At 38.9% G+C, this 25,411-nt stretch overlaps 1 protein-coding gene across 11 annotated transcripts in view; it reads right to left on the bottom strand.

Moving 5' to 3' along the window:
- The window catches only part of LOC147343390 (ADAMTS-like protein 3), a 66,722-nt gene that overhangs the window by 8,311 nt on the left and 33,000 nt on the right, over nt 1-25,411 (bottom strand). For 4 of the 11 annotated variants that reach the window (XM_086379870.1, XM_086379868.1, XM_086379869.1 and 1 more), the window contains 2 exons: nt 14,799-14,910; nt 8,764-9,355 (listed from right to left, as the gene is read on the bottom strand). In XM_086379870.1, coding sequence (XP_086235996.1) covers nt 9,165-9,355; nt 14,799-14,910 — 303 coding nt within the window. In that variant the 3' untranslated portion in view covers nt 8,764-9,164. Of the gene's footprint in view, nt 1-2,409; nt 2,557-5,940; nt 6,735-7,379; nt 7,431-8,763; nt 9,358-14,798; nt 14,911-25,411 lie in introns of those variants that run through there. The other 7 variants (XR_015156076.1, XR_015156075.1, XR_015156073.1 and 4 more) reach the window with 5 other exon arrangements.

The following is a 25,411-nucleotide window of genomic DNA, read 5'->3' as shown; positions in this document are numbered from 1 at the left end:
TATACATTATCAGAATGCAACCAAACAATCCCATGACACAGTTGAATACATTCTCCAAGTTAGCATAAAAAATATCTTTTATAAATCAGTACCAATCTCTGTTGTTTGCATGTTAAATCTCTGATTTCAACCAGCTCAGTTTGCTTTCTTTTGCCACACATTTTTTGCCCACTGAGTGAAGAAATTAATAGAGACAAGCAAATAACATAGAAGGCTTAGAAAACTGAGAGGAGGAAGCTCTGTACTATGGTTTATTCAAACTTTAAAAATTTATATTAAAAAATGAAAAAAAATGTTGTAGTTGTTAAGAGAGATGATTACCAATTACAATTGGCCTTCAGGAGCAAGCTGGTGCCCTTCTCTGTCCTTTGAAGCTTCCTAAGATGTGAAGAAACCATCTAATTATGAAGTGAGAAGGGAAATAATTTTGGACTGCTTTGGAGAAATCACAGACGCTAAGAAAGTGGCTATAAAAGTACCACTGACTACAGAAAAGAAGGAGAAAAGACTTCCCTGAAAAAATTATATAATCAGTATGTGTACCTTGCATGGAAACCAGTGATTTTTCCAGAAGACAGACATCATGAAAGAAATGTCTGTTGAAGAATTAGTTGCTTATGAGGCTATTTGTATGAAGAATGCACCCAGAAATCATGAAAAAGAATCTTACTATCCTCTCTGCTAAGTCACTTCAGTCGTGTCCAACTCTGTGCGACCCCAGAGACGGCAGCCCACCAGGCTCCCCCGTCCCTGGGATTCTCCAGGCAAGAACACTGGAGTGGGTTGCCATTGCCTTCTCCAATGCATGAAAGTGAAAAGTGAAAGTGAAGTCGCTCAGTCGTGCCCGACTCTTAGCAACCCCATGGACTGCAGCCTACCAGGCTCCTCTGTCCATGGGATTTTCCAGGCAAGAGTACTGGAGTGGGTTGCCATTGCCTTCTCCAACTATCCTCTCTAATGGGCTAATAAGGACAATTCCTTGGCACTGACACTTGGGAGTAATTCTTTCTCCATTTGCAAAAGGAAATACTTGTCATAGGATTGGTAATACCTTACTAAAATGCATGTATGGAAATAATCCTGTCTAGAGGGGAACACAACATACCCAAGAGGTGGTGCCAAGGTTTGCTTACCCATGGATGAGCTAATTCATGTCTGCTAATTCATGTGGAACAAATGGAACCACTCAAAAATTTCTGAGTGTGTCTATAAATCTAGACTGGAGATTTAGTCTATAAATCTAGACTTTCAGTCTAGAAAGTTTTCTTTGTTCATGGTAGACAATAGGACGTATGATGAAGAGGACACTGTTCCTTCCACTCTGGTGGAAGGCAGGTGGGAATTTTCCTATTTCTCTCTTCATCCTCCTCCTCCTTTTTCTTCAAAGCAGGCACTGCATCACATAATTTTATGTCCACTTCTTTCTGGAGTTATTTCTCATCTGATCTCCAGTAGCATATTGGGCACCTACTGACCTGGGGAATTCATCTTTGAGTGTCCTATCTTTTTGCATTTTCATACTGTTCATGGGGTTCTCAAGGCAAGAACACTGAAGTGGTTTGCCATTCCCTTCTCCAGTGGACCATGCTTTGTCGAACTCTCCACCATGACCCGTCCATCTTGGGTGGCCCTATACGGCATGGCTCCTATTTCACTGAGTTAGACAAGGCTGTGGTCCATGTGTTATGTCCACTAAGAAATGCTAATATAAGCCTACACAGACAGGAGCCACTGTACCTATACAGTAAGTCTCCTGCATATGACCCTTCAAGATGTGAACTTCCAAAGATCTGAATGTGCATCTGGTTTAGCAAGGAACCAGAACCTGTGCCATAAACGTCAGGCATGAGTGACACTGCAGCCTGTCTTCTGTATCCTATTGCCAACAATCCTTCAGCTCTACTATCTCCCACCCCTTCTCCCTCCTCCAGTCAGTAACTCTTCTGGCCTGTTCAATCGATGCCAGCCCATGTTCTGCACTACTGTACTTCTTAAGGTACTTACTGTAAAATTAAAAGTGTTTCCTTTAATTTTTTTGTTTTTAAAGTATTATTTGTATGAAAAGCATGATAAGCCTATTACAGTACACTACTATATAACTAATTGTGTTAGTTGGGTACCTAGGCTAACTTTGTTGGACTTACAAACAAATCGGATTTATGAACCAGTTGTCAGAATGGAACTCATTCATATACAGGGGACTTACGGCACTGAATCAACAAGATCTAAGTTTCTCTTCAAGATAAATTAATGACATAGGTTTAACTTCTTTATCTAGGTGGACAGGTCAATCTGTCAGTGAACAGTTTTTGTAAGAAAGTTGGTATGTTTAAATGCAAATGCTGCAGTATTAGTAAGAGAGCTGGAAAGCACCACCTGATTTCACTTTAAAATGCACCACAAATTTACCTTTTGGTTTGTAAAAGGGATGGAAATGATACATTCTTCTTTGATGTGTAACTTCAGTTGTGGGTTACAGCCACCAACGTGCTGTTCACAGTGGTTGATGCACAGCACAACTCGATAACGTAACCCTCGGCCACAAGTCACTGTGCACTTCAGAGATGAAAAGAGAAGTCAATGAAATTCTACATGAATATTAAACACAAAAGATCATAAACATTACATAAGGAAGGGGGTGGAGGCTAATTTCCCATGATTCTTATGCTTCAGGGCCCCTCCCTTGCAAGATTACTTCCAATTCTCACTTTGAAAAGTATTTCAGATGAGGTCACAGCACAAGAAATATGGAAATGCCCTAAAATCTTTCTATATAAATATGAAAGAAACTTAATATAGGTTTTTCTCAAACTTGATTAAAAATTCACACATCATCCAAAACAATCTGTGAAGACAAAAGAAACCTTTCAAAACAGTTAATTAAAAAGATATCAAATTTTGCTCAACCATGCCACAGGATTATCTTTCTATTCTGTGTATAGAAACTTATCTTGCAAAAATATCATATGAAAAGGCCTTCTAAGAGTATTCAGCCAAAAATGTAGGAAAAAATACTATAGGTATAATAAGGCAGTTAAAATGAATGAAAACATTATGTTATTTTCTCCAAATTTCGTGAATTTTGTGTTGCCAGCATTTCTTTTCTTGAATAATTTGTTTATGATTTAGAAGGTACTTTTGCCTATGAATGGAATTTTCTCAAGTCATGAATATCCTGGATATCTTTGCAGTTTATGTACATTATGTTGTAAGTACATATGCATGTATGCATGTTTTTTCTTAAATCAAGACTAGTTTTTAGGACTACTTAAGGTTTACAGAAAAATTGAGCAGTGATTATAGTGCAATAAAAATAAAATAAAATAATTAAAAAAAGAAAAACTGACCAGTTAGTATAAGAGTTCCCATATGGCCCCGTCCCTTACACACAGTATCCCCCAATACTAATATCTTGCATTAGTGTGGTACCTTTGTTACAACTGATAAACCAATACTGATACATTATTCTTAACTCAAGTCCAGAGTCACATTAGGGTTGCCAACTTTAAAATACTTGTAATTTCTTACAATTTCATTATTCTAAATAAACATGTATTTAGATACTCAATATTTGTGTTTTGTATTCTTTTTTCTTAAAAAACCACCTCCTTGGTAGGGGAGGGATGGACTGGAAGTTTGAGATTAGCAGATGTAAACTGTTGCATATAGAATGGATAAACAATAAGGTCCTACTGTATAGCATAGGAAACGATATTCAATGCCCTGTGATAAATCATACTGGAAAAGAATATGAAAAAGAATGTATATATATGTATAACTTGATCACTTTGTTGTGCAGCAGAAATTAACACAACATTGTAAATCAACTATACTTGAACAAAATAAAAATTTTTTAAAGTCACCTCCATATTGTTTAAACTTCAGGCCCCACCAATCCTGGATCCACCCCTGGGAGAAGTCAAGAAGCCTTGGGCACATGCAACAGAACAGACAGTGCTCTGCAGACATGATCTCACTAAGGGTTCTGATACACTGGCAGGTCAACAGCTTCATTCCTATTTAACAGATGAGCCGATCAACAACCGCCAAATAAGGACCTTCCTCAAAGTCAAGTAGTTCCTAAGAGGCCAAGTGGAATTCCATCCCAGAGCCTCCTGCTGTAAAAATAATGACTTCATCACTGCTTCATAAAGTTTTGAGATTCTTTCCTAAGACCATAGATGTTTCTTAAAATGTCAGAGAAGAGTTTCAGAGGATATAAAGGCCTTTTGCAGTATAGACCCATCTTCAAGAAATTCTTAAAGAGATGGGAATACCAGACCACCTGACCTGCCTCCTAAGAAACCTGTATGTAGGTCAAAAAGCAACAGTTAGAACCGGACATGGAACAATGGACTGGTTCAAAATTGGGAAAGGAGTACATCAAGGTTGTCTATTGTCACCCTGCTTCCTTAACTTCTATGCAGAGTACATCATTTCAAATGCTGGGGCTGGATGAATCACAAGCTGGAATCAAGATTGCCAGGATAAATATCAACAACCTCAGACACACAAATGATACCACCCTAATGGCATCAAGTGAGGAGGAATTAAAAAGCCTCTTGACAAGGATGAAAAAGGAAAGTGAAGAAGTTGGCTTGAAACTCAACATTCAAAAAACTAAGATCATGGCATCCAGTCCCATCACTTCATGGCAAATAGAAGGGGAAAAAGTGGGAGTAGTGAGAAATTTTATTTTCTTGGGCTCCAAAATCACCAAGGATGGTGACTGCAGCCATGAAATTAAAGATACTTGCTCCTTGGAAGGAAAGCTTTAACAAACCTAGACATTGTATTAGAAAGCAGAAACATTACTTTGCTGACAAATGTCCATCTAGTCGAAGCAATGGTTTTTCTAGTAGTCATGTATGGATGTGAAGGTTAGGCTGAGCACCAAAGAACTGATGCTTTTGAACAGTGGTGCTAGAGAAGACTCTTGAGAGTCCCCTGGACAGCAAGAATATCAAGCCAAGTCAATCCTAAAGGAAATCAACCCTGAATATTCATTGGAAGGACTTATGTTGAAACTGAAGCTCTTGGCCACCTGAGTAAAAGAACTGATTCATTGGAAAAGACCCTGATGCTGGGAAAGACTGAAGGCAAGAGGAGAAGGGGATGACAGAGAATAAGATGGTTAGATAGATCACCAACTCAATGGACTTGAGTCTAAGTAAACACTGGGAGATAGTGAAGGACAGGGGAGCCTGGGATGCTGCAGTGCACAGGGCCCCAAAGAGTCAGACACGACAGAGTGACTGAACAACAGTATCTCAGTGGCTTCCAAATAGGCTGCCTGCCTCTGGGCTTTCCAAGCATCAGTCTATCTTACCTCATTAACTTCAAATATAACACATTTACTCTCTTCAACAAAAACAGTGAAGCTTCACAGTAACTACCAGATCAAGAATACACTTCTAGGGACTCCCTTGGTGGTCCAGTGGCTGGAACTCAGCCCTCCCAATGCAGGAGGCCTAGTTTCAATCCCTCGTCAGGGAACAAGATCCCATATGCCACAACTAAAGATTCCTCATGACACAACTAAAAAGAGCCCACATACCACAGGAAAGATCAAAGATCCCACATGCCTCAAGTAAGATCTGGTATAGCCAAATAAATTAATAAATATTTTTAAAAAGAACACACTTCCAGTGTCAATTTTAGCATCTCTGTCTTAATCTTCCAATTCTTAATAACATGAGTTCTCTCTTTAATCCAGATGAATTAGGGCCTTTTCACCTCCAGTCATTCTGTGTCATTTCTGCTTTACTCCACCATCCTGGCTTAGCCATACCTCACAGTGATGCCTTCTCTAGGCTCCTGCATGGTTAAAGTCTATGAATCTGAAACATGTGTTAAGCACTACAAGGGTAACAAAGACTTTCCAAATAAGTCTGTTTCAATGCCTGTTCCTTTCAGATGTACCATTGTTCTCAATCTTACCTGCTCTGATGCCTCCAACATTTCCCCTCATATCATCCTTCAACTGTCTTCTCAGCTTTTAAGGAGTAGGAACCATGTTCACATGCAACTTCTGCATCCGCCATGTTTCCCAGTATAGTATTGGCCACAAAGCAAATAATCATTAAAGTCTGAGACTGAATTAAAAAGTGGCATGTTCTCAAATCTTGCCTGAGACCACTCCATGGCAATCCACTTGGGACAGTCGACCAGATTACAGGTTTGCATCACCTTGGGTTTGGGTGCATACATGCACTTCCATTCTTACACTTGAAGTATCTCTCCGTGCATGGACTTCTACACACACACAAAGGTCCGTCTCTGAATCCTGCCTCCACAGAACACTGAACATGCAGTCCAAGGGTTGTGTTCCCAGCTCAAAAGCAAAGAAGTGAAAACACATTATTCATTTGTTGCTTGCTTCAAGTTTGCAAAGTTGATTGCAACAAGTACAGCCATAAGACTTTAATCTTAACTACTACACACACTGTGTTGTCTTAACTCCTTGGTCCTGAAAGTTATTGTCAGATGGGAGTAACATACCTGCCCCAGTGTATTATAACAAGAGGCTGTTGTGTGAAAGCATCTTCAATCTGATTCTAAAGTATAAAACACCAGTGGACAATATTACCAGGGAATCGTACACACTCAGAGTCAGAAAGAATCATCCTAACATGTCTAGGTATAAAAGGGAATGTAAATATCTAATCAACTGCAATGTGTCAGCTCCCTCTGTAACGTACTGTGCTTAGTCACTCAGTCATGTCTGATTCTTTGCAATCCCATGGACTGTAGCCTGTCAGGCTCCTCTGTCCATGAAGATTCTCCAGGCAAGAATACTGGAGTGGGTTGCCATGCCCTCCTCCAGGGGATCTTCCCAACTCAGGGATCAAACCCAGGTCTTCCACATTGCAGGCGGATTCTTTACTGACTGAGCCACCAGGGAAGTTCCCCTCTATAATACCTAGGCATAAATGCATGCATGACATCTCCAGTGACAGAAAATATCACCTTTGAGGCAGCCTATTCCATCTAATTCTTAGAAAAATCTTATTATGTAATTAAAGTTTTTGTTCCCTTAGCTCTCTGTAAAGGGTCTAGTCTCATACATTTAAGACTACTGCTACAGATACTATGGGCTTCCCTAGTGGCTCAGACAGTAAAGAGTCTGCTTGCAGTGTGGGAGACCCAGGTTCCATCCTTGGGTCAGGAAGGTCCCCTGGAGAAGGAAATAGCAATGCACTCCAGTATTCTTGCCTGGAAAATCCCATATACTGAGGAGCCTGGTAGGCTACAGTCCATGGAGTCGCAAAGAGTTGGACATGACTGAGTGACTGCACTTTCACCTTTCACAGATACTAAAGCTCCTTGCAAACTGCTGAGAGCATATTACAGAAAGGAAAAGGAAACACGTAACTCACTGAGGGAGAGGCTGGAAGTGGTCATAGGGCATGATCTCTTTAAATCCATCGCTAGAAATGAAATCATGAGAATATAATTATTACTCAATACATTTACTCATTTGACTAGTACAGATGTCATATGACAAAAGACAGAGCTCTTTCAAATTATATTGACACTGATGGTTCTGAACCATTTCCCCCCAAATTCTCTTTCCACTTGCACACTTATGCTACCAACTTCTTAATTTTTAGGAATATCTCTGATATAAAACTTACCCAATTCTATATGAAAATGAAGGAAATGAAGCTAGTAGTATATACTCATTAAAGTAGTATATGTTCAACTCTTAATTTAGATAAACCTATTTATTCCCTTTTATCCTCTTAAATTATTGTAATAAAATATATTCATGATATTAACACACTGTCTTATTAGCAGGATCTTTAGAAAATCACTTTGTTTAACAGAATCTGTCTTTTGAAAAGATCTCTATTCATGATTGTGTACACCTGAGATTACAGGAAATGCACAGCTTTGTGATAGGAAATGAAATCCACTGAGAACACTTCCCTTTCCACTTGCACACTGTCTCAGCCAGCTGGCAGGGAGCTGGGGGATTCTGGGACTTGATAGTGTGCTGTTATTTTAGGATCCTGTTGCAAAGCCAGGAAACTTCCCCAGGCAATCCAAGTCACCAGGTACTAAGTTATGCAGCAGGATGGTTTATGCATAGCTTTTCTCCTCTGGCAGTCAAACTCTGCACTTCCTGCACTATGCATTATTTATACTGAGTTTAAGGTGAACACTTCAAAAGTTGAAATGTGGTCATCGGTAAACCAGTTAAAAAAGCTAAAATGGTGAATTATTGATATTCACAGCTGGTAGGTGGACTGCTGCTGCTGCTGCTGCTAAGTCACTTCAGTCATGTCTGACTCCGTGCGACACCATAGATGGCAGTCCACCAGGCTCCCCCGTCCCTGGGATTCTCCAGGCAAGAATACTGGAGTCGGTTGCCATTTCTTTCTCCAATGCATGAAAATGAAAAGTGAAAAGTTAAAGTGAAGTCGCTCAGTCGTGTCCGACTCTTAACGACCCCATGGACTGCAGCCTACTAGGCTCCTCCACCCATGGGATTTTCCAGGCAAGAGTACTGGAGTCGGGTGGACTAGATGTACTTGAATGAAGAGACCTTTCATGTTGTATACACAAGACATGCTCAGAGAGGTTATGACAAAAAGTGAAAGGTCACAGCACATGGACACAGAGCCCACAAGCGCGAACCAGATGAGTGAGCAGATGAGCCTAATGCCTCTTGACCACGGTTACAAATGGTTTCACAGGTACCTGCCACCAGGGTACATTCAAGGTCATCCGCAATGGAACTGTGTTGCTTGATAAGAATGGATCAGTCACAGCTGCTGTTGATTTCTTTTTTAAAATTTTTAATTGGAGAATAATTGCTTTACAAAATTGTGATGGTTTCTGCCATCCATCAACATGAATCAGCCTGTGTCATACAGGCTCCCTGTGTCATACAGCAAATTCCCACTAGCTGTCTGTTTTACATATGGTAATGTATGTTTTCATGTCACTCTCTCAATTCATCCTACCCTTTCAACTCATTCCACCCTCTCCTTTCCTCCTTGCATCTACAAATGTCGGTGTCTCCATTGTTACCCCACAAATAGGTTCATCAGTACCATCTTTCTAGATTTCATATATATGTGTTAATATATGATATCTGTCTTTCTCCTTCTGACTTACTTCAATCTGTATAACAGGCTCCAGGTTCATACACCTCATTAGAATAGAATAGCAGAGTAATATTCCATTGTATACATGTACCAAAGAGCAGTGATACAAACCCTTGATGGGCAAGGATCCTTCGGTTTGGGTTTTGGTTTCACATTTTCAGGGTAGTAATGGCAGTAACGGTCAGGAACCACGCTCTTCAAGTGGATATCCACATATTGAGCAGAATTGAGCTGAAACCCTAAAGTGGCAGAACAGGAGTCTCTGAGTAGTGCATCCATTTGGGACTTCCTTGGCAATGAAAGTGAAAAAGAACTAAAAAGCCTCTTGATGAAAGTTAAAGAGGAGAATGAAAAAGTTGGCTTAAAGCTCAACATTCAGAAAATGAAGATCATGGCATCTGGTCCCATCACTTCATGGGAAATAGATGGGGAAACAGTGGAAACAGTGTCAGACTTTATTTTGGGGGGCTCTAAAATCACTGCAGATGGTGACTACAGCCATGAAATTAAAAGACGCTTACTCCTTGGAAGGAAAGTTATGACCAACCTAGATAGCATATTCAAAAGCAGAGACACTACTTTGCCAACAAAGGTCCATCTAGTCAAGGCTATGGTTTTTCCAGTGGTCATGTATGGATGTGAGAGTTGAACTGTGAAGAAAGCTGAGCTCCAAAGAATTGATGCTTTTGAACTGTGGTGTTGGAGAAGACACTTGAAAGTCCCTTGGACTGCAAGGAGATCCAACCAGTCCATTCTAAAGGAGATAAGCCCTGGGTGTTCTTTGGAAGGACTAACGCTAAAGCTGAAATTCCAATACTTTGGCCACCTCATGAGAAGAGTTGACTCATTGGAAAAGACTCCGAAGCTGGGAGGGATTGGGCGCAGGAGAAGAAGGGGACGCCAGAGGATGAGATGGATGGATGGCATCACCGACTCGATGGACATGAGTTTGAGTGAATTCCGGGAGTTGGTGATGGACAGGGAGGCCTGGCGTGCTGCGATTCATGGGGTCACAGAGTTGGACACGACTGAGCAACTGAACTGAACTGACAATGTTATCGCTTGCCACACATTTTTTTCTTTCTTCCTTAAGAAACTCAACTCAGTGGTTCTCAACCCTGGTTGTATAACAAACAGAACCATGTGGGAGCCTTTAACACATACCAGCACTCAGGTCCCCTCCTGGTCCAATGAAATCAGAAGCATTACAATTAAGAAATCAGCATTTCCACAGGTCAAAGTGGGAGGAGTGGGTCCTATCTGTTCCCATGGTCTCATTGCAACTGAAGAAATACAGCCATTCCTTTATTCCCAGGCTACCTAGAAGGTAGAAGCAGCAGATGCTGCTGCTGCTGCTGCTAAGTCACTTCAGTCGTGTCCGACTCTGTGCGACCCCATAGACGGCAGCCCACCAGGCTCCCCCGTCCCTGGGATTCTCCAGGCAAGAACACTGGAGTGGGTTGCCATTTCCTTCTCCAATGCATGAAACTGAAAAGTGAAAGTGAAGTTGCTCAGTCGTGTCCGACCCTCAGCGACCCCATGGACTGCAGCCTTCCAGGCTCCTCTCTCCATGGGATTTTCCAGGCAAGAGTACTGAAGTGGGGTGTCATTGCCTTCTCCGTGTATGAAGCACACTGACAGTTAAAAAAAAAAAAGTTCAAAACTCAATTCTCTATGTTGATTGGGCATAAATTTTAACACTTTACTATCTTTCACAAATATGCTTAAAATGAGTATTTTCAGAAAGACAGTAGAGAACATACTCAGTCTTCAAATTGAACTTAAAGAGCTTGAATGATCCCATAAATCTGGAATTGATTGAACCAATATATTAAGAAGACAAATCAGAAAGATGCAGTCAAATGCATCACTGAAAATGTTTTTAAAGATTGAGAACTAGGTGTGTTGTGCATTATCACATTTATGACAGCACATCTGTGATTGGTCACCACTATGTCTTACCCCAGTTTTATCGCACAAGCATAAAGAATGAAATGATCCAACGGCAAATAATTCTCCATCTGGAGCCCAGGCTACTGAGGTAATAGGATGCTCATGAGGTTGAGAACTGTAGAAAGGACGGCTGTAACTATCCCATACCTTATATTTACAGTCTTTGCCAGCAGATAAAATTAAATCATTGACAGAGTTCCGATCTACTTTTAAAATAATGCCATCGTGAGCTTTCCACTGTAAAATTTTAGCATTTGGTTGAAGCGGTTTAATGATCAGCTGCTTGTCTGCTGTATAAAGAACCTTTTCTGAATCAGGGCCCCATGCTACCGAATACACTGGTGTTCCTTGATGAGCTAAAGTCTATCTTAGCATTTCAGTCTTTGACCATATTTTTATTTGTCCATCTTCTCCAAATGTAACTAATGCTGTTCCTTCATAATTCCATCGTCCTGCAGCAGATGCCCACTGCTTAATCAGAAGAGGGTGTCAAGCGCTTTAGCAAAAGCCCTTATGGAGAGCTAGCAGTTGCACTGAGTGCTGCTTCCAGTTTCCCAGACTCCTTTAGGTTTACAGTTACTGTGGGGAGTGAATAAGATCATGAGTGTCAAAGCTTTGTTAAAAATGTAAATCTTTAAACAAAGCCTGGGTGATATGGTACAGCAGCAGCAGAAAAGTTATGACCAACCTAGACAGCATATTAAAAAGCAAATACATTACTTTGCCAACAAAAGTCTGTCTAGTAAAAGTTATCATTTTTTCCAGTAGCCATGTATGGATGTGAGAGTTGGACTATAAAGAAAGCTGAGCACCGAAGAATTGATGCTTTTGAACTGTGGTGTTGGAGAAGACTCTTGAGAGTCAGAAAGGAGACAGAAAGGAGATCCAACCAGTCAATCCTAAAGGAAATAAGTCCTGAGTACTCATTGGAAGGACTGATGCTGAAGCTGAAACTCTAATACTTTGGCCACCTGATGCAAAGAACTGACTCATTTGAAAAGACCCTGATGCTGGGAAAGATTGAAGGTGGGAGGAGAAGGGGATGACAGAGGATGAGATGGTTGGATCGCATCACTGACTCAATGCACATGAGTCTGAGTAAACTCTGGGAGTTGGTGATGGACAGGGAGGCCTGGAGCACTGCAGTCCGTGGGGTCTCAAAGAGTCAGACACAGCTGAGTGATTGAACTGAACTGAACTGACCAGCAAAAAAAAAAAAAAAAAGATTTTTTAAAAAAGACTCTCAGGTTCTTCTAAGATGACTGAAATGTGTGACCAAGATTGAGAATGACTACTTGCATTATAACTTGCATTATAACTGATTTGTGTTATACTTAGCACTTACTTTTTTAAGATTTTTGTTTTGATATGGACCATTTTATTTTTAAAGTCTATTGAATTTTCTACAGTAATGTTTCTGTTTTATGTTTTGGCTTTTTTTTTTTTTTTTCTTTTTCTTTTTGGCCACAAGGCATGTGGAATCTTAGTTCCCCAACCAGGGATCAAACCTGCAACTCCTGCATTGGAAGGCAAAGTCCTAACCACTGGACCACCAGGGAAGTCCCTGTTTTTAGCACTTATGATTAGAAAGTTATAATAGACTCCTTTGAAAATTTTTGGAGCTCATGTACAGGATAGATAGTCAGTGTCATATCTCTTTACTGTTGTAAACGGCACTGTGCAAGGCTCTTGTTTCCTTATATTTCCCCTTCTTCCATTACAATCCCCCAGAGACATCTATTTATTGGTAATGTGTTAAATATACATTCGTCTTTTGTAATGTTGTTTCATGTCTATCTGCTTTGACTAAATAAATGATAGTGTCTTAAATCAACTTCTGTTTTCTACTTTTCTCACTCAGTGTTACATTTCTGAGAAGTACCCTTGTACTGAGCTGTTGTTTCATTCTTCTGTATAACATTCCATTGCTTTCCTCATTTCCTGCCCTGGAGTACCTAGGTTACCTCTGACAACAGTGAACTTTCTAACAGGGGAAATAGAATTTTCTATACAGGGGAACAAAGCCCTCCCATCTACATCTCCCCCTGCCTCATAAGCCTTCAAAGAAGAAGGAATGAAGACTTATTCCTGATTCTATTCAATCAGTTTTTACAGTCTCTAAGGAAAGTGAACATTCCATATGGATGAGGGCTGTAAATTCAAAAAACAACTCACAAAATGATGCTTCTATTTCCTGAAAGATCTGATTCCAAGTTTCCTGTCACTACATAAGTGTCATGTTAAGTTTTTAAAAAAGGTAATTTTTCAAAACCAGAATGAGCTCTTCAAAAGAAAAAAAGAAAAAAAAGTCCAAAATTAAGTTCTCAGCCTTAGTCAACTGGTATAAAGTTCCAAAAATACATTTAAAGGCTTAATGGCTGAGAGCAATCTGATTTTATAAAACACTAGAGCTTCCTACAAGTTGTGGCTTAAATGTAAGCTGAGTGTAGAAGGACAGACTGGTATGCATTATAAAAAGCAAGGTCAAAAACCACAGGAACGAAAATCCAAATGGAGTCAATAAAATATGACTTGGGCACCAATATCTGCCAGAAAGTGTGCAACGTCAGATGGCAATACCAGTCCGGGTACTTTCCCTGAACTAACCTCACGTGTCTCACACAGATGACTGCAGAAAAGACTGGGGAAGTCCACCCAAGTACTTGGAGACCAGCCTACTAGCCTTCCTCATTATCCCAAACTCTGAAATGCCATTTACATAAATCATGTAGATTTGATTACTAATATAATTAGATTTTGGTAATGCTTTCCTTGTGGGTTTTATGTGTGTGTATTTTCCCCAAAATAATAACAGAATGAAATTATAGCTCCTCGAGTCAAAGAAAAATTTCTTTGTTCTAAATGGAAACATATTTCTAGGAGACAAAGACCATACAGGTGTTTATAATTTGGGGAGACAGACAATTAATTTTCCTCCTTAATTTTGTCACAGTACACAGATAACTAAAAGAGAAAGAAATAAGACAGACTGCTTTCCTACATTAAGAACAAATGTACTAAAATTCTGCCAATGTACAGAAAATGGCAGGATGTTGGGGGAACATCCGAAAGGAGACTAACATGTTCCTTCTGTCCTCACAGACAATGCCATCTTTGGTGACGGACTCACAGCCAGGTGAGTCCCATGAAGGTTGGAATCCCGACCAGCAGGGCTGATTGTGGCTTTCCTTGAGCATTCAGATATGAGAAAACCTATTCTCCTCCAAAGAACTGAGCCAAGTGAACTAAGCTGAGTACATGTCCCTCCCAGAATGGAAAGCATCTCTTTTAACTTCAGTGTCCAAATGAAAACACATATTTAGCTGTGTGTGAAAGCTGGAAAATAAATTAAAACTAAAAAGATATTTGTTGTTTTTCTCATGGATAATTAGAATCAAAAAGAATTATTTAGGATTAGAATTTTAAAAGACATAGAATTTGAAAGCCTCCCTATGTCTTTGCTCTTATTTTGGGGTCCATGAGACACATGCAAACATGTTTCCAGTTCTAACGGGGAAGGGGTGTTCTCTAAATCCAGTTTTCACCTGTTTTCAAGAATAAGGCAGAGGCATGTTCATTAACCCCACTGCGTCCCAGGCTGTGGAGTAAGATGCTGCGTGGTTACACGTCTCTAATTAGCACACCAACTTTAAAGTCAGCTTCAAAAACACAAATGTGTCATTTTTAAATCTGAGCTCTAAATATTTAGGAACAAAGCCTGTGCCTCACCTCCTCCACATGTCACAGTGTAGGGAAAGAAGTCAGTTTGTCTCCACTGATGGCCGATCGGCTGGTAGAAGAAGAACTGGACCACGCTGTCCTTGGTCACAGTGTACCTGGTCTGGACAGAGAGAACTGTGATAACATATCTGCATGCAATGAAACAGTGCCTTCCACATCTTTCAACATGAGCTGAATACAAGTCAACTAGGTAGATAAATGCATCTATCACAACACACTCTCGTACATGAAGATTCCCAGAATGTTAAGATGTGATAGAATTTCAATTAAATTTGTCATAAACGGGATTTCAGGAGATCTTCAACCATTCTCCCTGGAGTCATTTTTCCAGGTAATTCCATGCTTGTGAATGAGTTCACAAAAATGTAGGCAGACTTTTTTTTTTTTTAATTTATTGGCATATAGTTGCTTTATAATGTTGTTAGTTTCTACCATACAGCAAAGTAAATCAGCCATTTGTATGCATATATCCCCTGTTTTGGAATTCTTTCCCATTTAGGTCATCACAGAGAACTGAGTACAGTTCTCTGTGCTATATAGTAAGTTCCTATTAGTTATCTATTTTATACATCAGATCAGATCAGTCACTCAGTCATGTCTGACTCTTTGCAACCCCATGAATCGCAGCATGCCAGGCCTCCCTGTCCATCACCAACTCCCGGAGTTCACTCAGACTCACGTCCGTCGAGTCACTGATTCCATCCAGCCATCTCATCTCTGTCGTCCCCTTCTCCTCCTGCCCCCAATCCCTCCCAGCATCAGAGTCTTTTCCAATGAGTCAACTCTTCGCATGAGGTGGCCAAAGTACTGGAGTTTCAGCTTTAGCATCATTCCTTCCAAAGAAATCCCAGGGCTGATCTCCTTCAGAATGGACTGGTTGGATCTCCTTGCAGTCCAAGGGACTCTCAAGAGTCTTCTGCAACACCACACTTCAAAAGCATCAATTCTTCGGCGCTCAGCCTTCTTCACAGTCCAACTCTCACATCCATACATGACCACAGGAAAAACCATAGCCTTGACTAGATGGACCTTTGTTGGCAAAGTAATGTCTCTGCTTTTGAATATGCTATCTAGGTTGGTCATAACTTTCCCTCCAAGGAGTAAGTGTCTTTTAATTTCATGGCTGCAGTCACCATCTGTAGTGATATTGGAGCCCAGAAAAATAAAGTCTGACACTGTTTCCACTGTTTCCCCATCTATTTCCCATGAAGTGGTGGGACCGGATGCCATGATCTTTGTTTTCTGAATATTGAGCTTTAAGCCAACTTTTTCACTCTCTACTTTCACTTTCATCAAGAGGCTTTTGAGTTCCTCTTCACTTTCTGCCATAAGGGTGGTGTCATCTGCATATCTGAGCTTATTGATATTTCTCCCGGCAATCTTGATTCCAGCTTGTGTTTCTTCTAGTCCAGCGTTTCTCATGATGTACTCTGCATATAAGTTGAATAAACAGGGTGACAATATACAGCCTTGACGAACTCCTTTTCCTATTTGGAACCAGTCTGTTGTTCCATGTCCAGTTCTAACTGTGGCTTCCTGACCTGCATACAAATTTCTCAAGAGGGAGATCAGGTGGTCTGGTATTCCCATCTCTTTCAGAATTTTCCACAGTTTATTGTGATCCGCACAGTCAAAGGCTTTGGCATAGTCAATAAAGCAGAAAGAGATGTTTTTCTGGAACTCTCTTGCTTTTCCTATGATCCAGCAGATGTTGGCAATTTGATCTCTGGTTCCTCTGACTTTTCTAAAACCAGCTTGAACATCAGGAAGTTCACGGTTCACATATTGCTGAAGCCTGGCTTGGAGAATTTTGAGCATTACTTTACTAGCGTGTGAGATGAGTGCAATTGTACGGTACTTTGAGCATTCTTTGTCATTGTCTTTCTTTGGGATTGGAATGAAAACTGACCTTTTCCAGTCCTGTGGCCACTGCTGAGTTTTCCAAATTTGCTGGCATATTGAGTGCAGCACTTTCACAGCATCATCTTTCAGGATTTGGAATAGCTCAACTGGAATTCCATCACCTCCACTAGCTTTGTTCATAGAGATGCTTCCTAAGGCCCACTTGACTTCACATTCCAGGATGTCTGGCTCTAGGTGAGTGATCACACCATCGTGATTATCTGGGTCGTGAAGATCTTTTTTGTACAGGTCTTCTGTGTATTCTTGCCATCTCTTCTTAATATCTTCTGCTTCTGTTAGGTCCATACCATTTCTGTCCTTTATCGAGCTCATCTTTGCATGAAATGTTCCTTTGGTATCTCTGATTTTCTTGAAGAGATCCCTAGTCTTTCCCATTCTGTTGTTTTCCTCTATTTCTTTGCATTGATTGCTGAAGAAGGCTTTCTTATCTCTTCTTGCTATTCTTTGGAACTCTGCATTTAGATGTTTATATCTTTTCTTTTCTCCTTTGCTTTTCACTTCTCTTCTTTTCACAGCTATTTGTAAGGCCTCCCCAGACAGCCATTTTGCTTTTTTGCATTTCTTTTCCATGGGGATGGTCTTGATCCCTGTCTCCTGTACAATGTCATGAACCTCATTCCATAGTTCATCAGGCACTCTATCTATCAGATCTAGGCCCTTCAATCTATTTCTCACTTCCACTGTATAATCATAAGGGATTTGATTCAGGTCATACCTGAATGGTCTACTGGTTTTCCCTACTTTCTTCAATCTGAGTCTGAATTTGGCAATAAGGAGTTCATGGTCTGAGCCACAGTCAGCTCCTGGTCTTGTTTTTGCTGACTGTATAGAGCTTCTCCATCTTTGGCTGCAAAGAATATAATCAATCTGATTTCAGTGTTGACCATCTGGTGATGTCCATGTATAGAGTCTTCTCTTGTGTTGTTGGAAGAGGGTGTTTGTTATGACCAGTGCATTTTCTTGGCAAAACTCTACTAGTCTTTGCCCTGCTTCATTCCGTATTCCAAGGCCAAATTTGCCTGTTACTCCAGGTGTTTCTTGACTTCCTACTTTTGCATTCCAGTCCCCTATAATGAAAAAGACATCTTTTTTGGGTGTTAGTTCTAAAAGGTCTTATAGGTCTTCATAGAACCGTTCAACTTCAGCTTCTTCAGTGTTACTGGTCGGGGCATAGACTTGCATTACTGTGATATTGAATGGTTTGCCTTGGAAACGAACAGAGATCATTCTGTCATTTTTGAGATTGCATCCAAGTACTGCATTTCGGACTCTTTTGTTGACCATGATGGCCACTCCATTTCTTCTGAGGGATTCCTGCCCACAGTAGTAGATATAATGGTCATCTGAGTTAAATTCACCCATTCCAGTCCATTTCAGTTCGCTGATTCCTAGAATGTTGACATTCACTCTTGCCATCTCTTGTTTGACCACTTCCAATTTGCCTTGATTCATGGACCTGACATTCCAGGTTCCTATGCAATATTGCTCTTTACAGCATCGGACCTTGCTTCTATCACCAGTCACATCCACAGCTGGGTATTGTCTTTGCTTTGGCTCCATCCCTTCATTCTTTCTGGAGTTATTTCTCCACTGATCTCCAGTAGCATATTGGGCACCTACTGACCTGGGGAGTTTCTCTTTCAGTGTCCTATCATTTTGCCTTTTCATACTGTTCATGGGGTTTTCAAGGCAAGAATACTGAAGTGGTTTGCCATTCCCTTCTCCAGTGGACCACATTCTGTCAAGTGTCAACCCCAGTCTTCCAATTCATCCCACCTCCTCTTCCCTGCTTGGTATCTACAAGTATGTTCTCTACGTCCATGTATTCCTTCTTTGCAAATAAGTTCATCTGTAGCAATTTTTTCAGAGTTTTTAGTTTGTTTAACATTTTTTCTTCCTCATACATATTATTTTAATTTCTATGAGAACAGGAACTGAGATGTAATCTGGGTCTGCTTACAACATGGCACATAATTAGGAATCTTACATTTTTAGTAACAACATCCCTAAGCATCTTTTAGCAGATCCTTCTGAAAACACAATTACAGAAACTCAAAACATACACAAATCCACAGTGTTTGCACATGAGCCTTTCTGCATCTAGTTAACAGAGAGAAGGTGCACCGCTGAGTGTGAGAAGGCACTTTCAGGTTATTTTATTTCAGCAAGTCCTCTCCCTTCTTTCTTTTCTTCTCTACTGATTGAAAAAATAAGTGAATTGAGGAAAAGTCTGGAATGCAACACAAAGAGAAAAATAGAGGGAAAACAAAGATTAAGCTTGTGGGCAACAGAACCAGAAATGCCAGTATTACATGGAGTCAAAGAGAAAGAACAGAGGGACTTCCCTGGTGGTCTAGTGATTAAGACTCTGTGCTTCCACTGCAAGGGGTGCAGGTTCGATCCCAGGTCAGGGAACTAAGTTCCCATGAGCTGTGCAATGTGGGAAAGACAGAGTGCTCAGTCTAAAAATATTCATAAAGTTCTGAGCAGACATAAAAAATGCAACAACAAGGACAAAGAGAAATTCTAAAAGTTATCAGAAAAAAGATGATTCCCTACAAAGGAGTGAGAATCAGAATGGCATCATATTTCTCATAGGCAATAATGGATACAAGAAAACAAACACCTTTAACATGATAAGGGCCAATAGTTTTTAATCTAGAATTCTACAACCAAATTATTCACTACCAATCAATGATCAGTTGTCAACTTATAAACAATCTAAGATCAAATTAACAGTCAGTAATCAGTGAAATGAAGTTTTTCTCAGAGACAAAATGACAGAAACTTGACCAAAGACTAGAAAAATAAACTACTTAAGGTTATACTGAAAAAAGAACTAATATAAATGCATGAGAAAGTAATGAGATGCAGGAAGCAGTAATGATGAAATGATCAGTAAAACTTATTAGTAAATATAAATAAGAATTGACTGAAAGAAAGAAAAACACCAATACAGTATACTAACGCATATATATGGAATTTAGAAACATGGTAACAGTAACCCTGTATACGAGACAGCAAAAGAGACACTGATGTATAGAACAGTCTTTTGGACTCTGTGGGAGAGGGGGAGGGTGGGATGATTTGGGAGAATGGCATTGAAACATATATAATATCATATATGAAATGAGTCTCCAGTCCAGGTTCGATGCACAATACTGGATGCTTGGGGCTGGTGCACTCGGATGACCCAGAGGGATGGTACAGGGAGGGAGGAGGGAGGAGGGTTCAGGATGGGGAACACGTGTATACTTGTGGTAGATTCATGTTGATATATGGCAAAACCAATACAATATTGTAGAGTTAAAAAATAAAATTAAATTTAAAAAAAAGAATTGACTGAAAAAGAACAGTGTGTTGTACTTACTTATAAAACAGAAAAAAAGGTGTAAAATTATCAAATGAAAAATTCCAGACAGGAGATGTGTGTGGAAGAAGGGAGAGTTAAAGGGATGGGATGAGGTTACAGAGGCAGAAAAGACTTCTAAGGAATTTAAGAAGTTAAGAGTTTTTTTAGATTCACGAAGTACCATGAAGCTCAAGCAGAAGAAAGTCACTAATTACATCATAGTTAAATTGATGAAAAACCAAGAGAAAATGGTTGAAAACAGACAAATAAGACACATTACCTTCTAAGGGACAAAAATAAGTCTGACAGCTGATGTCTCAACAGAATAAATGGAAGCCAGGAGACAGTGGAGAGATATCTTCAAGAAAGAGTTTCACAATGACAAAAAGGTCAAGTCACTACAAGAGCGAATGATTCTAAAAGTTAGTGTACCTAAACACCAAGCTTCAAAATACATAATTCACAAGTGGACAGACCTCCACAGTCATAGTGGTAGTTTTATCAGGTGTCATGTGGTAACAGAATAAGGAGATAAAATTCAGTAAGGCTATAATTTTGAATAAAACCATTAATAAACATGACCTAATTAATATATGTAGAACACTGTGCCCAACAACAGAAGACTACATATCATACTCTTCCAAAATTTACCAGAAATTGTTTTCACAAATTTCAAAACATTGAAATGATATAATGTTCTCTGACTACAGTAGAATTAAGGTATAAAATGATGTGATTTCTTGAAAATTCTGACATACTTGGACACTACACTTGTAAATATACTATAAGTCAAATAATATATCACTATGAAAATTATAATACAATTTAACTGAATGATGAAGGAAAAGATTTCATATTAAGCTTTGTGGAATGAAATTTAAGGCATGCTTTGAGAGAAATTTATAGAGTTAAAATTGTATGTTATGGAAAAATTGGATGAAAAATAACTGATCTAACCATCCATTTCAAAAAGTTGGAAAAAGAAAAGCATATTGAATCCAGAGAAAGTACAGAGATGGTAATAATAAAGACAAGAGCAGACATTAATGATATGAGAATGAAATTACATATTAGTGCCTTATAAAGCCAAACAGTGCTTCTCTGAAAAGTTTAACAAAATTGATAGCCCTCCAACATGAACAATTAAAGGAAAAAAACAAAAAGAGTAGGGACAAATAATGAATATTAGGAATGAGACTCACCACAGATTCTCTACATAATGGAAGAAATAAGACAATACTATAAAAAAAAATCTATGTCAATAACTTTCAAAAAGCTAGTTGAAATAGACAGGTTCCTTGAAACAAAACTGACACATAAGGAAATCAAACATCTGATTAATTAGATAACAGCAAACTTGCACAAACTGTTACAGAATAGAGGAAGTATTTCTCAATGTATTTTGTAAAGCTAGCATAAAATTAACACCAAGATCTGACAAAGACATTACAAGGAAAAAACTCACCTCTCCTGGACATAAATACCAAAAAATAATCATAAATAAAAATAATTTAAAATCATAACTAGTAATATATAAAAGGGTAACCCTTTTTTTAATGATAAAATAACAAATACTTGTAAGTAAATACTGACAATAAATTCTAATAAAAAATAATGACCAATAAAGTTTATTACGGGAAGGTAAGATCAGTTTAACATCCCCAAATCAATGTAGTTCACTATATTAAAAGGAAAGAAAGAAAAAAACATAATCATTACTTCTATTGAACATTGTACTAAACGTCCTAAGTAATGCAAGAAAGCTCCAATACTTGCCACCTGATGCGAAGAGCCAACTCATTGGAAAAGAACCTGATACTGGGAAAGACTGAGGGCAGGAGGTAAAGAGGGTGGCAGAGGATGAGATGGTTAGATAGCATCACTGACTCAGTGGACATGAATCTCAGCAAACTTCACGAAATAGGGAAGGACAGGGAAGCCTGGCATGCTGTATGCAGTCATGGGGTCTCAAAGAGTAGGACATGACTTAGAGAGTGAGCAATAACAACAATGCAAGAAAATTTCTTTAAAGTACACAACAATTGGAAAAGAAGAAACCAAACTCATTATTTGTGGGTGTCATAATTGTGCATGTACATACTCCAAAGAATTCACAAACTATTGGTATTAACATGTGAATGCAGTGAAAATATAATGTCAGTATACAGAAACCAATTAGATTTTCATTCTCCAGCAGAAAACAAATAGAAAAAATTTTAAAACATTTACAATAGCATCAAAATAATAATCAAATATTTGGAATTTCATTAAAGATATGCAAAACATACACACTGAAAATTATAACCATTATTGAGAAGACAAAAGAACTAAATAAAGGGATGAATACACCATATTTATGGACTGGAAGACAATATAGGAAGGTGAATTTTCTCCAAATTGACCTACAGATTCAAAGCAATTCAAATAAAAATCAGCAGAATAAAAATTTAGGAGCATATTTCAAAGTTAACATGGAAAGGGAAGGAGGCAAGAATATTAAAGATAATCTTCAAGAACAAAGCTGAAGAAATTACACTGCCAGATATTGACTTGTTCTAATGTTACAGTAATTAAGTCACAATGGTATTGCTGCATAGAGATGAATAGGTCAGAAGAGAGTGTAAAAATCGAGCCCCACATATATAGTTTGGAATTTAAGATAGATATGGAAAGGATTGTCTTTTCCACCTAATGGTTTTGGCTCAACTGGATAGTCATGGGGGAAAAGATACTGATTCTACTTCACCCACAAGTATCAATTCTAGTTGGATTATAGCTCTCAGTGTGAAAGGTAAAATAGTAATGTTTCTAGACAAAAATATACAAGAATATTTTTATGATCCAGAATAAAGCAAAGATTTTCTAGCCAGGATACAAATAGCTTACACATAAAGTTTAAAATTAACAACCTATAGCACAACAAAATTAAGAATTTCTGTATGGGGGCTGGTAGCCATAAATACATTTAATGGAGAAAAAAGTTGAAAATGAATTAAGAATTTAACTCTAGAAATTAGAAATACAATACCAAGATAAAACCCATGTAAAGAGAAAAGAAACAAAAACTAAAATTTACATGAATAGAATTCTTTATAAACTCTGAGAGTTAACAAGACTAAAGTCTAGTTCTTAGATACCTCAGAGACAAGCCTTTGGATGGTTTGAACAAACAAAAATTAGACAAGGAACCAGAGAACACATTTAGGAATGAAAGAGACATAGGTACAGGTGAGTTTTTTGTGTTGCTGTTTTGTTTTGTTTTAGTGATAAAGGAAGGTTATGATTACATTTCAAAAGTTAAATTTGAAAAATTAGATGAATTGGACACTTTTTAAGAAATAATAAATTGCAAATGTTTCTACCTCTGTGATTCACAGCACACGTTTAAAATGAGATGGAATTCTGGCTGAGAGGAATGATGAGATAGGTAGATTTTATTTTCTGTTAGACACTGAACTCTATCCCCCACAAAAAGTTATATTGAAGTTCAAACTCACAGAACCTCAGAAATGATCTTATTTGGAAATAGGGCTTTTGCAGGTCTAGTCAAGCTAAGATGAGGTCATTAGGATGGGCCCAACCCAGTGTGACTGGTGTCCTTATGTTACCGACCAGGGTTCTTGGCCTCCTTGATCAATAGAAATTGATCAGAGGCCAGATAATAAATTCAGGCGAGAATTTGTTGCAGCTCCTTCTGCAGTGCTGGGAGAGAGAACAAATAACAGATTCCCCTGAGCCCTGAGGGGGCGAGAAGCAATCCTTAAATGGGGTGAGGGTAGGGGTGTGTTCAGGGGGTCAGACTGGAGGGGTGACTTAGGTGGTTTGTCCACCCCTTAGGTAGTGGCATGTGCAGGGGGCGTGCTCAGTACTCTGCCTTGTTCCCAACACCCAGTTTTGTTCCTGACACCCAGTTTTGCTCCAGGCTCTTCAAAAGTGGCAGTTGGGCTTTTCAGTCTCTTTGGATCTTTTGTCCAGAATCTGCCCCAACTGTACATGCACACAGTTATTTTTAGCCCCATGTAATTTATTTGTATTTTGTCACATGAGAGGTGTGTCCAGGTGCAATCATTGCAGTGAAAGGTTCCAGGTCCCAGCCTGTCTCACTTATATAAAGTGAGACATTTGGGCACAGATGTGGACATGGACAGAGGGAAAGTGGTGTAAAGAAAAGGTAGGAAAGCTGAGGATTCAAGAAGCGAAGATAGTGTTTTGCCTATGTTCTCCTCTAGGAGTTTTATAGTTTCTGGTCTTACATTGAGATCTTTAACCCATTTTGAGTTTATTTTTGTGTATGGTGTTAGAAAGTGGTCTAGTTTCATTCTTTTACAAGTGGTTGACCAGTTTTCCCAGCACCACTTGTTAAAGAGATTGTCTTTAACCCATTGTATATTCTTGCCTGCTTTGTCAAAGATAAGGTGTTCATATGTGCATGGATTTATCTCTGGGCTTTCTATTTTGTTCCATTGATCTATATTTCTGTCTTTGTGCCAGTACCATACTGTCTTGATAACTGTGGCTTTGTAATAGAGCCTGAAGTCAGGTAGGTTGATTCCTCCAGTTCCATTCTTCTTTCTCAAGATAGCTTTGGCTATTCGAGGTTTTTTGTATTTCCATGCAAATTGTGAAATTATTTGTTCTAGCTCTGTGAAGAATACCATTGGTAGCTTGATAGGGATTGCATTGAATCTATAAATTGCTTTGGATAGTATACTCATTTTCACTATATTGATTCTTCCAATCCATGAACATGGTATATTTCTCCATCTATTAGTGTCCTCTTTGATTTCTTTCACCAGTGTTTTATAGTTTTCTATATATAGGTCTTTAGTTTCTTTAGGTAGATATATCCCTAAGTATTTTATTCTTTCCGTTGCAATGGTGAATGGAATTGTTTCCTTAATTTCTCTTTCTGTTTTCTCATTATTAGTGTATAGGAATGCAAGGGATTTCTGTGTGTTGATTTTATATCCTGCAACTTTATTATAATCATTGATTAGTTCTAGTAATTTTCTGGTGGAGTCTTTAGGGTTTTCTATGTAAAGGATCATGTCATCTGCAAATAGTGAGAGTTTTACTTCTTCTTTTCCAATTTGGATTCCTTTTATTTCTTTTTCTGCTCTGATTGCTGTGGCCAAAACTTCTAAAACTATGTTGAATAGTAATGGTGAAAGTGGGCACCCTTGTCTTGTTCCTGACTTTAGAGGAAATGCTTTCAATTTTTCACCATTGAGGATAATGTTTGCTGTGGGTTTGTCATATATAGCTTTTAAGAACATAGGCAAAAAAAAAAAAAAAAAAAAAGAACATAGGCAAAACACTCTCTGAC

This window comes from Bos grunniens, chromosome 27, assembly GCF_055505025.1.
Source record: "Bos grunniens cultivar Pamir isolate PY7600 chromosome 27, Bosgru_T2T1.0, whole genome shotgun sequence".
Taxonomy (NCBI): Eukaryota; Metazoa; Chordata; class Mammalia; order Artiodactyla; family Bovidae; genus Bos; species Bos grunniens.
Note: the sequence above shows the minus strand (reverse complement) of the source record. Positions and strands in the feature narration are given on the sequence as shown.